Here is a 15165-nt window from a genome sequence, read left to right as displayed (position 1 = left end):
AAAAAAGTTCAAGGCATGGTGGCTCATGCCTGTAATCCCAGCACTTTGGGAGGCCAAGGCAGGAGAATCTCTTGAGCCCAGTTTGAGATCAGCTTGGGCAATATAGGGAGACCTTGTTTCTACAAAAAAACAAAAAAATTAGCTGGGTATGATGGCACATGCCTGTAGTTCTCACACTTTGAAACATACCTGCCTTGTGGTTCTTATTCTCAGTTACTCTCATCTATGAAACACCTTTTTTAAAGATTAAAGAAGTTGATTTATGATCAGCACAGATATAATAAGCTTGACTTATGTTCCCCCCATATTTATAGGGATGATCATTTGAGCCCAGAAGGTTGAGACTGTGGAATGCCGTGTTCGCCCCACTGTACTCCAGCCTGACAAAAACCCTCCAACTCAAAAAAGAAAGAATAAAATTAGACTCTTAAATTTTTATTTTTATTTCTTCATTATTCCCTAGAGTAATCACGAGTGCTTTAGTACATGTAAACCATAATTACCAAAGCTCCATTTTGTGTTCCATGTAATATGTCCTACAATGAATGTCAGGAATTTTATATATATTATCCTCTTTAATCCTGAAAAATTCTAAATGGTAGGTACTGTTATTTATCCCCATGTAATAATGGATAAGGAGATAGCGTAGGTCATAATGAAAGAGAATTACTAGATGGTTATCCAAACTTTAACTTTACTGAGCCCAAAACCCATCTTCTTAATAACAAAACAAAAGCTTATTATCTCCAGACTATAAGTCTTCGCTAAAGGCTGCTGGTTGCAAGTAATAAAGCTGCAGAATAATAAGAATCTCTTTAAAAAAATGTTTCAGTCAAAAACAGGTTGTATCAACCCAACTTATAAATCCTTAAAGTTTTAGGGCTCACCTTGTTGAATCACTATTGAATCCAGTCTGAGCTTCATTTCAGCACGTTCTACAATTCTTTCTTCTACGGTGTTATCAGTTATAAAGCGGAACACTCTGACTGTCTTAGTTTGTCCAATTCTATGTGCCCGGTCCTAAGTGAATTACGATGTTATTTTGAATATAGCTAAAAAGTCACATAAGTAACACTGGAACGGGTACACGAGAAAACATTCTAAAGTATAAAACACTTTTTAAAATATGTAATGAAATTGTAATATAAATAGATTCAGGCCGGGCGCAGGGGCTCAGCCTGTAATCCCAACACTTTGGAAGGCCAAGGTGAAAGGACTGCCTGAGCCCAGGGATTCAAGGTCAACCTCGTCAACTTGGTGAGACCTTGTCACTATAATAAAATCACAAAAATTAGCCAGGCGTGGTGGCATGTGTCTGTACTTCCAGCTACTTGGAAGGCTGAGGCAGAAGGAGGTCAAGGCTGCGGTGGCCTGAGTGTGCCAGTGCACTCCAGCCTGGCTGACAGAGTGAGGAGACTTCAACTCCAAAAAAAAAAAATTCGTATTACACCAATATTTCTTAAATTCTCAGATTCAATCATTAGTTGATTATCTCACATGGAAACCTTTTAAGAGGTATAGAAAACATTGTAGTTCTATGAGAAACTATCATATGCACTCTGCTAGGTTATAACTAAGATATAATTATGTCTCCAAACAATACAAACAAAACTGTAATTTTTAAGTTTGATGACAAAAGTTTTTAATAAATCTTTTTCTCTTAGGTTTAAATCCAGAATGTCTTCCAACCTAGATCAAATCCTCATTTTCACTGCTATGAAGGGAAAAGGTGACATGAAAAAGTGAACTTAGCAAATACAAAAATCCCACTCTCTAAATAAATTATCCTATTAACTACATATAGTCAAATTAATTCGAATGACAATTTGTTTAATTTCTGGTAACTTCACAAACCACATTCCCTTATTAATTTATGAATTCCCTTATTAATTTATGAATTAATTTATGAATTCCCTTATTAATTTATGAATTTTCCTCAGTCACCATTATAAAGAATACAGCATGAAAGTGATCAATGCCAGAGATTTAATAAAGTTGGATTTACAGAGAACTTTATCATCATGGGTCAAGTCAGTAGCAGCATCAATTTTCTCAAGAATAATCTTTCTGATTTGGTACTCCTATACATGGGCGTAAATTTTAAGCATCTAAAGTAGCAGGCAGGCTAACTGTTAGCCAAACTCATTTTCTCTACCTTCTGAGACACAACTGTACAATCATTTACCAACACCCTCACAGTCAGTTATGCTACATGATACAAGCTATGATAATCAAATGGAGCGAACAAGGGTAGGAGGGGCAGGTTACTTTTGAGTTCTGACGCCTAAAAAATTTCCTGAGCAAACCTCAACCCTCTCCCTTTCCCTCTCTACCAGCGGGATACGGAGTAGCAAAGAACTTCAAGGCCCTAAGATATGGCAGAGGTGTGAAAGACAGAAATACCTTGATTTAGATGGAAGATCACTTCAGAATATTCTCACTGAGCCATTACGTCAGAGAAAAATAAAATTCTATTGGGTTAAGTCACTGATAATTGTATAATTAGCTTGCCCTAACTAAAACATCCACAAAGCACAGAATACACTTATTTTCTTAACTCTCACCATAGCCTGAAGGTCTACTTGGGGATTCCAGTCTGAATCATACAAAATTACTACATCAGCAGTAGCAAGATTGATGCCAAGACCACCAGCACGCGTGCTTAACATGAAAACAAACTTGGTGCTGTTTGGTTCATTGTACGCATTGATGGACTCCTATGGATATAAAATAAAATGAATGTCAGAAAATTTCACTCTGATTTTTTTTATCTCCCTTCCCCAAATTTTACTCACTTGTCTCTCATCATGAGGTGTTTGCCCATCCAACCTACAATACTCATAATTTCTCCACATGCAATAGTCTTCCAAAATGTCTAATACCCTTGTCATCTGACTGAAGATTAGGACTCGTGAACCTGTTGGTGAAAAGAATAGTCTGTTATCAGAGGCCTCAAAAGTAGAGAAGATGTATTTAAACATTTAAGACTAACCAAAACTTAGACTAATCAATTACCCCTAATTCCAAGTTACCTACTTGGTTACAAGAGGGGGGAAAATCTATATTATTAATTATTTGAGTCAGTCATACCTCACTCCCTTCCCATCATGGCACAAATAGAAAATAGTATTTGTATAGAGCACTTAGGTAAAATGGAAAAGGATATTTGCCTCTGGTCTGAAAGGTCTTGCCATCCCCAAAGGCTGAGAAACATAATTATCTTGTTACCTCACATATATTTTAAAATAACCTTCCACTGCCACACAATAACTACTCCATGCATACGGTCCCCCTAAAACCAATACTCCTGGTCTCATTCTATTTCTGGTCTCATTCTAGTTCTGAAGACCCATTTCAGCTCGAAGGACCATAATGTGTGCCTCATATCTACACTAATCATTCTACACTCATCTGCCATGACTTAAATTCTTCAACTGCCTCCATTTCTTCAGCCAGTTACATAATGTCTTCAGTAGCAAGTATGAAGACAAAGAAATCATGAAAACAATGAATATGAAATAATCCTGTCTTAGAAGCTGAGGCTGACAGTCTGCTGTTACTTATTTCTGTACTCCAAATGCATAGAAGTGTTCAAAAGTCTCCATTTTCCCTGAAGAGTTTAATATAGCTTTCATCAATATCTGAATACTTACACCAAGTTCCTGTCTCTCCTCCCCACCAATTCAATTCCTTTCTTTCTTACTTAGCGTTCAAGAAAAGCATTTTAAAATATATTATTTCCATTAAAGGGCATAATAAGGAAAGAAATAAACTAAATCAACTCACTGACAACTCTTACAACATGTTTTTGACAGTCAAGTCAATTTCATAAAGGAAATTCATCTACTGGGACAACTGACAATCTTATCAAAATATATAAACAAAAAAATGTGAAATCCATATTCATATACTTGCTATAGAATCACTTAAGTTTTTAAGATTGATATTTCTTATCTTTAAGAGATACAGGCCAGGCATGGTGTGGTTCATGCCTGTAATCCCAGCACTTTGGGAGGCCAAGGTAGGATGACTGCCTGAGTCCAGGAGTTCAAGACCAGCCTAGACAACACTGCAAGACTTTATCTCTACAAATTAAAAAATAAAAAAATTAGCTGGGTATGGCATAGACCTAGCTACTTGGGAAGCTGAGACAGGGAGGGAGCCCGGGATGTCGAGACTGTGGTGAGCCGTAATTGTGCCACTGTACTCCAGCCTGGGTGATAGAGATCCCAACTCAAACAAGAAGAAAAAAAAGAGATAATGAATATTTTATGAAATGCTATGTCTGGGACTTGTATCAAATACTGTAAGATGAGAAAAGCAGGTGCAGTATAGATTAAACACAGTTTTTATTAGTTATAATTGTCAAAATTGGCTTCATACTCTCTCTTCATTCATGTAATTTAAATACACCTAAACACACACCACAGACTTACCCTACCCATTTTCATATGAACTGTCAGCGTATTATAAATAAAAATGGATTATGTACATGATATTTAGTTATAAAATAAATAACTGAAAAGCAATGCCATGAACACTGAAATTTCTCTGAAAGCATATGTAAAAAGTGGGACCTCCTCCCAAATCCACAGTATAGTTGTTCTAGCTACTGATTACCTTCTAAGAGACTTAAGATCTAAAATTAGGAGACAAGGGTGAAACTCAGACAACGAATAGTTTTTTAATGTTTCATACTTCAGCTCCTTCATTATAACATGAGAAGTCTACAACAGTTTTTCATTACTTCTCAATTTGCTACCAATAACATAGATACCTTGTTCTTTTAATTTAGGAAGCAGTTTGTCTAACACCACCATTTTGCCACTGTTGGTGACTAGATGCATATCTGTTGTATATGGTGGACCAGGTTCAGCTCCATCAAAGAGGTATGGATGATTACAGCATTTTCTCAACTGCATTAGGATGTTCAACAACCTCATTTTGTCCATCTTCCCTGCTGAGTTTAGTATATCTATATCCTTCATTAATATTCGAGTATACCTATTGAGAGAATAAAAATATTTATTTTAATAAAAATATTATTTAAGAGGGTTCAATTGTTCCCTGACCAATCCCTGTCACTTTGCATACTTAATCCCCTTTCGTACCTCAATCCAAATACCTGTAAGAAACAACTCATCAACTTCTGAGGTTTGGTTAAGAATTTATCTTTTAGCCGGGCTCGGTGGCTCAGCCTGTAATTCCACGCCTTTGGGAGGCTGAGGTGAGTGGATTGCCTGAACCCATGGGTTCGAGACCCGCCTGGGCAGCGAGACCTCATCTCTACAATAAATCAAAAAATCAGCCAGGTGTGGCAGCGCATGCCTGTAATTCCAGCTACTCGGAAGGCTGAGGCGGAAGGATCGCCAGAGCCCAGTGGGTTGAGGCTGCGGTGGCCGGGAGCGGCCACTGCACTCCAGTCTGGGCAACTGAGTGAGACTCCAAGTCCAAAAAAAAAAAAAAAAAAAAAGAATTTATCTTTTTTCTTTTTTTATTGCCCAGTGTTCTAATGTTCCCTCTCACTTATGCCTTGGGCCCTGAGGACCTTATTATTTTAAAAGTACAAAATAGTCCCCGAGATAAAAACAATGCAGTATAATATTTTTAAGGAATTAAGGAAAACTTAAAACGAAATTTAAATACAATTTAATTTATAGTCTTTTGTCAAAGAAAGTGCCACTATTCAATTACTATATACCATACAGCAAGTGTAGCATTTGGGTAAGAATCCTAAGATCTGAGAAGGGAAGAAGAATCATGAGACAGTAAGGCATGACAATGAGAATAATAAGAATACAACATGGTTTACATATACTCATAAATACAGAGGGAGAAAAAAACATGAGGCCTGTGAGACAACAGCCATAGGGTAAGGCCAGACTGTAAAAAGCCTTGAATGCATACAAAGAATTCTGGTATTTTCCTGAAGAAATGAGTCATTTGTCTAAACACCCAAGTTTTAAAACCTGGAATCCTCTGAACAAAATAACATAAATAGCCTTGGCAATCTATGTTTGAAGAACTTCAATTGTGAGGCACTAAATACTATTCAAGCCGGGCTCAGTGGCTCAGCCTGTAATCCCGCGCATTGGGAGGCTGAGGTGAGTGAATTGCCTGAGCCTGCGGGTTTGAGACCTGCCTGGGCAACTTGGCGAGACATCATCAACACAGTAAAAAATTAGCTGGGTGTGGTAGCGCGCGCCTGTAGTTCCAGCTACTTGGAAGGCTGAGGCGGAAGGATCTCCAGAGCCCAGCAGGTCGAGGCTGCAGTGGCCAGGAGCGGTCACTGCACTCCAGTCTGGATAACAGAGTGAGATTCCAACTCAAAAAAAATAAAATAAAATAGTATTCAAAGCTGGCCTTTGCCATCACAATTCTGACCGATAAAAAGTTCACCCATATGTTTAACTGGAAAAAAAAATGTCTTCCCTTAGCATTGACTCTTGTTTTAGAGTTCTATATTTTAAAGTCACCCAAGATAAACCTTTGTTACCCTACAACAGCCTTTCAAAAATTTTGAGGACATTTAGAAAGGGTCATCTTCTATTGTGGAACTCTTTCTCAGACACATGCCCAGTTCTCTGTGTGATATCCTTTCAGTACTTTTACTAAACTCCTTTCACATATACTTATCAAGATTAAGTATGCAACTGAACAGACTTAAGATATGGTTAGACCAGAAAAGAACAAGGTGGCTTTATTTCCTTCCTCACTTATACTAGCATTAAGGTTAACAGTATCTTATTCTGCAGCCATTTCACTGTCAATTCATGTTGAGCTTTCCATACACAAAAAATAACGCTTAGCAGTCGGTAGATTTTAGCCTTTTGGATTTCATACATCCATAAACTTTAAAAAAAAAAGAAAAAGATTTAACAAAAGGATATTTTATTTTGCCTAAAATGAAACATCAGCTCAGAATAAAGGGTCTTTGAACCTAAATAATATGGGGTAGCTGGGTGTGGTGGCTCAAGTCTGTAATTTCAGCACTTAGGGAGGCCGAGGCAAGAGGACCGCCTGAGCCCAGTGGTCTGAGACCAGCCTGGGCTACACAAAGAGATCTCATATCTACAATAAATCAAAAAACTAGCTGGATGTGGTAGCGCATACCTGTAGTTCCAGCTTCTTGGAAGGCTGAGACAAAAAGGAACGCCTGAGCCCAGCAGGTTGATATGCTGGGGTGGCTGTGAGCATGCCAGTGCACTCCAGCCTGGGCGAAAGAGTAAGACTCCAACTCAAAAAAATAAAAAGGGGGGGTGGTAAAAGAAAGCACTTAAGTTTTCTCATATCTCTATAATCTGTAAGTTCATCAGAGACTAGCACTAACATATGACCCAGTATTCATGAACTACCGTTTCTCCCCCACTATGCCACCACAGTTGCCTTTTAAAAATGCCAAGTAAGCCAAGCTCGGTGGCTCAGCCTGTAATCCCAGCACTTTGGCTGGGTGCAGTGGCTCAAGCCTATAATTCCAGCACTTTGGGAGGCTGAGGCAAGTGGACTGCCTGAGCCCATGGGTTCGAGACCAGCCCGGGCAACTCAGCGAGACCTCGTCTCTACAATAAATTAGGTGGGCATGGCAGCATGTGCCTATAGTTCTGGCTACTTGGAAGGCTGAGGCAGAAGGATCGCCAGAGTCCAGCAGGTCGATGCTAGGGTGGCCGTGAGCATGCCGTGTCACTGTACTGCAGCCTGGACAACAGAGTGAGACTCTAACACAAACAAACAAAAACTCAAGTAGACAGCATAAAGTGTATTCCTATTTAATTAAATCTCAATTTTAATTTTTGGATTCATAAACCTTTCTAGCTGATTCTGTCATCTTAATAGGTTCAGGACTCTGTACCACAAATTTAATGAGCAAGTCCTATAGTACATAACCGGAAAACTCTTTTCAAGTTGAGTTCAATTCAGCAAACAAATTCCATGAAGACACCAATTAGGAAGACAAAATACAAATAAAACTTAGGGAAGAGTCAACAGTGATATAAAACACATCTCAAAACACGTACCATTCTCTTTGCATTTTGCTAAGACCCACATAGATTTTTACTTCCTTCTTTGGCGGCAAGCTCTTTTCAACATCAGCCTTAATTCGACGAAGGAGGAATGGACGCAAAACCTGAGAGCAAAAAGAAACAGACATAACTTTATCTGTAATACTGGTACTATTTCAGAACCTTAAAATCATCTACTAAATACACAGAAATTTCTCTTCAATACCAAGTAATTTCTAGGACTCCTCCCTTCAAATACAGTTGTCCCGCAGTATCTGTGAGGGAATAGCTCCAGCCCCCACCTCCCTGTGAATACTAAAATCCACAAATGCTCAGGTCCCTTATATAAAATGGTGAAGTATTTATTTAGTATCATAAATAATTTAGAAATGAGTTTTAAAGAGTGTAAGTTTATACTCTTTAAAAATCATTTCTAAATTATTTATGATACTAAATACAATATAAATGCTATGTAAATAGTTATTATACTATACTATCTAGGGAATAATGACAAGGAAAATCTGTTATGTTCAGTACAGATATAATCATTCATTATTATCATTTTTGATCCACGGTTGGTTGAATCTACAGATGCAAAAACCACAGACAAGAAGTGCTGCTTATAATTTTTTACTACTGGGTTCCTGAAGGTTAATAATACAAGATGATCATTATTTATTCAATGCAGACAACACTTTGGAGATACTGCAGGCTCAGTTACATACCACTGCAATGAAGCAAGTCACATGTTTTTGACCTCCCAGTACATATAAAAGTTATGTTTATAGTACTAGGCGTGCAACAGCACTATGTCTAAAAAACCAACCTACATACTTTAAAAATATTTTATTGCTAAAAAGTGCTAACAACCTGAGCACATGCTGTTGGAAAAATGGCATCAATACACCTCCTTGAGGTAAGGTGCCACAAACTTTCAATTTACTTTAAAGAAAAAAAAAAAAGCACTATCTGAATCACACTAAAGCACAATAAAACGGGGTATGCTTGTATTGTTATACTCTCATAGAATATTTTAAAAAGTAAATTTTTTGGAGCTGGCGTCTCACTCTGTTGCTGGAGTGCAGTGGCACATTCACAATCACCCCAGCGTTGACCTGCTGGGCTCCTGAGACCCTTCCGCCTCTGCCTCCCAAGTAGCTGAACTACAGGTGCATGCTACCACACCCAGCTAATTTTTTGATTTATTGTAGAGACAAGGTCTCACCAAGTTTCCCAGGCTGTTCTCAAACCCGTGGGTTCAGGAAATCCCCTCACCTCAGTCTCCCAAAGTGCTGGGATTACAGGCTTGAGTCACAGTGCCTGGTAAATTTTTAAAGATGTTTTCAATAATTCACCACCTTTCAGGTTTAAAACTAGTTACTTGAATGCATTTTGTCTAACATTGCTCAAGAAATGGCTACATCCACACTAAGATTTCTTTATAGTTAGTTTTTAAGCTTATCATAATCTATGACAGCAGACTACACATAAAGTATACAGTTTAATAAATCATGAGTGTACAGTTCAACAAATTTTCACCAAATACAATAAAAATACCGATGTAATCACCACTCAGGTAAGTAGAACACCCTAGAAATCCTTCCTGTGCCCCTCTCAGTGACTATTCACACTTTCTTCCCCAAGAGTAAGCAATATTCTTACTTTTAAACACCACAGACTAATTTTGCCTATCATTTTTAACTTTATATACATTCATTCAATTATGCCCATCTAGCCAGGCTCGGTGGCTCAGTCTGTAATCCCGTGCTTTCGGAGGCTGAGGTGAGTGGACTGCTGAGCCCGCGGGCTCAAGATCCGCCTGGGCAACTTGGTGAGACCTCATCTCTAAAATAAATCAAAAAATTAGCCGGGCGTGGTAGCACATGCCTGTAGTTCCAGCTACTGGAAGGCTGAGGCGGAAGGATTGCCGGAGCCCGGCAGGTCAAGGCTACAGTGGCTGGGATCAGCCACTGCACTCCAGTCTAGGTGACAGAGTGAGATTCCAACTCAAAAAAAAGAAAAAAAAAAAAAATATATATATATATATGCCCATCTATATCTGGCTTATTTTATTAAACATAATTATGTATAAGACATATCCATGGTATATACAGTAGTTCATTTTTATAAAAATTGTAAGTTTTAAAATACCTATAAAACTAAAAATATCCTCTTTTGTACCTTCTTTCCTATTTACACTGGCTTATACTTCTCTATTATCACCATCTAAGGAAGCTAGTTTAGCCCTAATCAACAGCCAGAGTCAACTGCCAGACATATGATGAAGACCTGCAGCCCCACTGGTTCTCTAATCCAAACACAGTTGGATAAACTCAGGTGAAAGCAGCAAAGAAACCACCCAGCCAACCCATAAAATCTGGGGTTGTTAATAAAATACAAACCACTAAGGTGTTTTTTTGGGGAGATAAGGTTTTTGTTTTTGCATCATTAGATGATGAATCAAGTAAGTTATCTCATTCATAAGCACACCCATGTTGACTTCTAAATCTCCCTTTCATTATGGGACCAATAGGAGCTATAGTGGAAATATCAGAGTGAAGAATAGTGGAAATATCAGAGTGAAGAATAGCATGTAGTAGAGAAATAGCTACCAGACCTGTTCCCCTGACTTGATAAGCATTTTCAAAATACCCTCTGAACAAAATAAAGAGAGAGGTCAAAACTGATTGATTCTGCTGTGGGTTTTTTTTAGTTTGTTTCGCCTACATGTACCTATCCTATTATTAAAGGAAAATCAACAGCAAAGGGGTAAGCGGAAAAAAAATCAAGTTCCTCTGCCTCCTTTTCCACCCCAAAGAATATATATACACTCCACAATCCTTCAAATATAAAATAAACAGAATGCTCAGATGCTTAAATGTAATCTAAATTGAAATAAAGATGCCTAGGCGACGACCACTTCAAAAATTTAACAAAAAGCTCAGCATATAAGAATTTTAAAGTACCTTATAATACAATATTTTAACATTCATAAACTTACATGATTTGCCCTGTTCAAATACCCACTATAGCCTGCCATTATGCTAGGTATACAAAGGCAAATGTAAGACAGTCTCCCGCCTTTGTGTTTTACAGTCCAGAAGGGAAAACACTTGTAAAAAGTCCTGTAATGTTGGAATGCTCAGAATATTAAAGATGGAACACACAGAAGAGTACCTAGGCCAGCCTCAGCCTGCGTGTTTAGTGTAGGTGATGTCATAGACTAGTTATTAGTAAAGGGGTAACCTAGTTATTAGTCAAGGGGTAGCAAAAATGATAAGCAAAAACAGACTAGAATTAGCACAATGTTTACAGAAAATTAACAGTAAGGTCAGCAATACTATAAAATTAAAGGTCGATATACAGAGAAGCTAGAGAATATTAGAAAGGCTAGGTCATGGGATTTTTGCCTCTCAGAAGATATCTGCAACATCCAGAAACATTTTTTTTTTGGTTGTCATAACTGGAGCCATGTTACTATTGAAATTTAGTGAATGTAAGTATCAGGGATACTGTTAGACATTATCTTCCTTTCTCTCCCTATCCCCCAAAGATTTAACAAAACCAAAATGTCAATAGAGGCTGAGAATTCCAAGATTAGTTCATTAAGGACTTTACAGGACCTTCTTATAAGGTCCTGCCCTATCCTATACAAGTTTGCTAACAGAGAAATTTCTTTATCTACCAACTTCACTTGTCAACTTTCATAGGAAGTTATACATAGAAACAAAGCCATACATCAAGCAAAAGCATACCAACTTGTGAGCATTTGCTTATACACACCGTCACTAGACTTAAGAACAACAGATGGATCTTTAGCCTTTTCAGGAGTGAATCTATTCAATTCCTCTACGGAATGCAAATGAAACTAAGGTTTGAAAATTTGTTTATACTAGATGTTATGCAATTCTTCTTTCTCCCACTGTAACTTTTTAAATTCTAAGTGATTATTCTTTCTCTATATTAAGTTGGGATTCCATTCTAAGTTCTAATACTAAAACCATCACACTTCACCCCCTACTCCCATTATAAACAGTTAAGTGGCAGAATTCAAACATCTGATTCTAAAGCCACTATGTTTTTTGTTAACAGGAAAACACAGCTTAAGTCTCTGTCCTTTTTCCCCATAAGAAATACATTTTAACAATACTTCAAAATACTTACCATATGAAGCCTCTCAACTAGCTTTTGATCCCCAAGGCAATTGTTTGTATCAAACCAGGAATCAAAATCCTAGATTAGCATAACAAAACGTATCTTCAGATCAGAGATAATATTAACAATACCCTATAATACCAGATATAAAAATACTTTCTAGAATTAGTATAATGAGTTGTGATCCACAAAAATCATTTAGTTCCAAGCCTCTGTTTTTCATGTGTCATTGTTACCAAATAATCTTAGAACAAGCAGTTTAGCAGTCATATTACTTTCTAAACATTTTTCTCAAAACATCAAGATGACAAGTTTCACAGCAAAAAGAAAAACTGAAAAGCAAGTACTGCAGAAATAACTAGAAAATTAATATACTAATGCAGAGCTCTTCAAACCTTCCCAGGCCCCACCCTACCACACTCCAGCTATGCAAAGGTTCAACAAAAAGCTGCGAAGAAACTAGTTACTAATAGCACAGACTCGTGAAATACATATTATGTTCCTAGATACAACTAACAGTTCAAATAGCTAATTAGCCCTTCCTATTATTTCTACCACTGAGAATAATTCATAAAGGTAAAGATTTGGTTCTATTTGTTTGATGCACCATAATGTAAGAATGGCTACATAGATTTCACCAAATTTGACAGTCATCTTTGAAACTGAAAACAGGCAAATGTGAGTATACAAATTCACTACCTTGAAAATATAAGCTTGTCAACCTTGAGTTACTGAAACAAAGTCAGGCCAACATGAGTACCAAATATAAGTGACCATCTATGCCAATAAAAATTTTTAAAAAACAACAATTTTAATATGAGATTGAAATCAAATGGCACAAGAGTGAATTCTCATGAACAATTGTGTATCTCAAGCAGTGCTGATAAACAGTCAGCTTCTATTACAAAAACATACAGCAATGCGCAAAATATTATTAATTAGAAATCAATTAGAAATACTTACATCTGCTGAATTAAACACATCTGGCAACAAAAAATTGAGAAGTGACCAGAGCTCGTGCAAGTTGTTCTGAAGAGGTGTTCCAGTTAATAACAGCCGATTTGTAGTTTTGAATTCCCTCACTATTTCTGACAACTGAAAGAATCAAATGCATCATTACAATATTCTGCATACTGATTAACTTAGATGAAGACACAATTTTCACATCTGAGTATCAAATTACCTTCGATTTTTCATTTTTGATCCTGTGAGCTTCATCTATTACTAAATATCTCCAATTAAATTTTTTGAACACAGACTTCTCTTTAATAAGCATCTCATATGATGTCACACATACATCCCATTCTCCTGGTAATAAAACATCTCTGACAAAAGCAGCCTGTGTAGAAAGAGAAAAAATTGCATCACACAGAAATAAACAATATATTAAACTTACTGATAACTAATAATCTAATACATAAAAGGGAGTGAAAATAAGAGGCAAAGTAGCTCTACTGTGAAGCACTTAGAACCAGTTTTCCTACCACAAGAGTAACTTCATTAATCACTTAAGTGTCAGAGTCATTAAATTTAAAACAACTGACAAAGTTAATCAGTGCAGAATTCAAGATACTCTTAAAATGTCTATGATTCTCCTAGCCTTGAAATTCTTAGGAAACAGGTTTAGGCAAAAGTGGGGGGGTTAACATAAAGAAAGAGGGTTGAAGAATAGTTTGCAATAAAAATATTTTCATCCCTTTCATGTTTACAGACGTATTAACATACTGCTTTTACACTCATTTTACAGGTATGAAAATTTAAACCAGAGAGTCCCAAAGAGAACTGAGTCCCAAAACAGAAAAAGCAATTTAGTAACCTAAAATACCCAAAATAACTACAAGGGGAGAAAAAAAATCTACGTTAATCATTCATAGCTAAGTGAAGGGAAAACAAAATAAGGACACAGTCATTCAATACAGTCTGAATAAATTTCCAAATCTAAGCATTATACTCTTTTTTTTTTTTTTGGAGTCCAGGTCTCATTGTCACCCAAGGCTGGAGTTCAATGGTATGATCACAGCTCACCTCCTAGGCTCAGGCGATCCTTCTGCCTCAGCCTCCCAAGTAGCTAGGACTACAAGGCATGCACCAACATGCCAGGCTAATTTTTTATAGAGATGAGGTCTCGCTATATGTTGCCCAGGCTGGTCATAAACTCCTGAGCTCAAGCAATTCTCCCACCTCGGCCTCCCAAAGTGCTAGGATTACAGGTGTGAGCCACTGTGCCTGGCCCCAAGCACTATACTCTTAAAACCTCACTATTTCCATGTTTTCTTCCCAAAAGGGTATTGTCAAATGATAAAAATTTTTACTTATTGGAAGCTATTATAAGAATTCACCAGCTGGACTTCGTGGCTCAGCCTGTAATCCCACGCTTTTGGGAGACTGAAGTGAGTGGATTGCCTGAGCCAGCGGGTTCAAGACCCGCCTGGGCAACTTGGCGAGACCTCATCCCTACAAAAAATAAAAAATTAGCTTGGCGTGGTAGCGCGCGCCTGTAGTTCTAGCTACTTGGAAGGCTGAGGCAGAAGGATCGCAGGCGCCCAGCAGGTCGAGGCTGCGGTGCTGGGAGCAGCCACTGCACTCCAGTCTGGGCAACAGAGTGAGACTCCAACTCAAAAAAAAAGAAAAGAATTCAACAAATTACTATAGTTAACTCAATTCATCTTAAAAACGACAATTCTATAACTATTACCACTATACATATTAACCCAAAAATCTGCCCCTTAAATTTCCAATACATTCATAACCTCTTTTAAAAACAAGCCTTCAATTTTAGAGAACACAGCCTTCAATTTTAGACAACCACTCCCAAAAGGGGGAAAACAAACTACATTCTTACGGCTTTCTACAATCTCTAACACCTCCCCAGTAGAATTAAACCACCAGGACAACACTTATAAATTACTAATATTTGTGAAGACTCCTCTCTTTTATCCTTCTTCCAGCTCTCCTCCTACACGTACAGGCTTGATTTCAAATTATTTTAGTACCAAAAATATAATGAAAT

The 15165-nt window shown here is 37.4% G+C and overlaps 1 protein-coding gene across 1 annotated transcript in view; it reads right to left on the bottom strand.

Annotated features, from left to right (window-relative positions):
- Positions 1 to 15165, bottom strand: part of SMARCA5 (SWI/SNF related, matrix associated, actin dependent regulator of chromatin, subfamily a, member 5) — a 52287-nt gene that overhangs the window by 11453 nt on the left and 25669 nt on the right. Inside the window, exons 6-13 of the mRNA XM_021707424.1 lie at positions 13339 to 13494; positions 13119 to 13250; positions 12165 to 12233; positions 8016 to 8125; positions 4778 to 5004; positions 2796 to 2917; positions 2565 to 2717; positions 888 to 1020 (exon numbers count right to left, since the gene is read on the bottom strand). Coding sequence (XP_021563099.1) covers positions 888 to 1020; positions 2565 to 2717; positions 2796 to 2917; positions 4778 to 5004; positions 8016 to 8125; positions 12165 to 12233; positions 13119 to 13250; positions 13339 to 13494 — 1102 coding nt within the window. The remainder of the gene's footprint in view (positions 1 to 887; positions 1021 to 2564; positions 2718 to 2795; positions 2918 to 4777; positions 5005 to 8015; positions 8126 to 12164; positions 12234 to 13118; positions 13251 to 13338; positions 13495 to 15165) is intronic.

This window comes from Carlito syrichta, unplaced genomic scaffold, assembly GCF_000164805.1.
Source record: "Carlito syrichta isolate Samal-C Ts95f unplaced genomic scaffold, Tarsius_syrichta-2.0.1 Scaffold317674, whole genome shotgun sequence".
In the NCBI taxonomy this organism is placed as follows: Eukaryota; Metazoa; Chordata; class Mammalia; order Primates; family Tarsiidae; genus Carlito; species Carlito syrichta.
The sequence above is the reverse complement of the archived record's forward strand: the minus strand, read 5'-3'. Positions and strand labels throughout refer to the sequence as shown.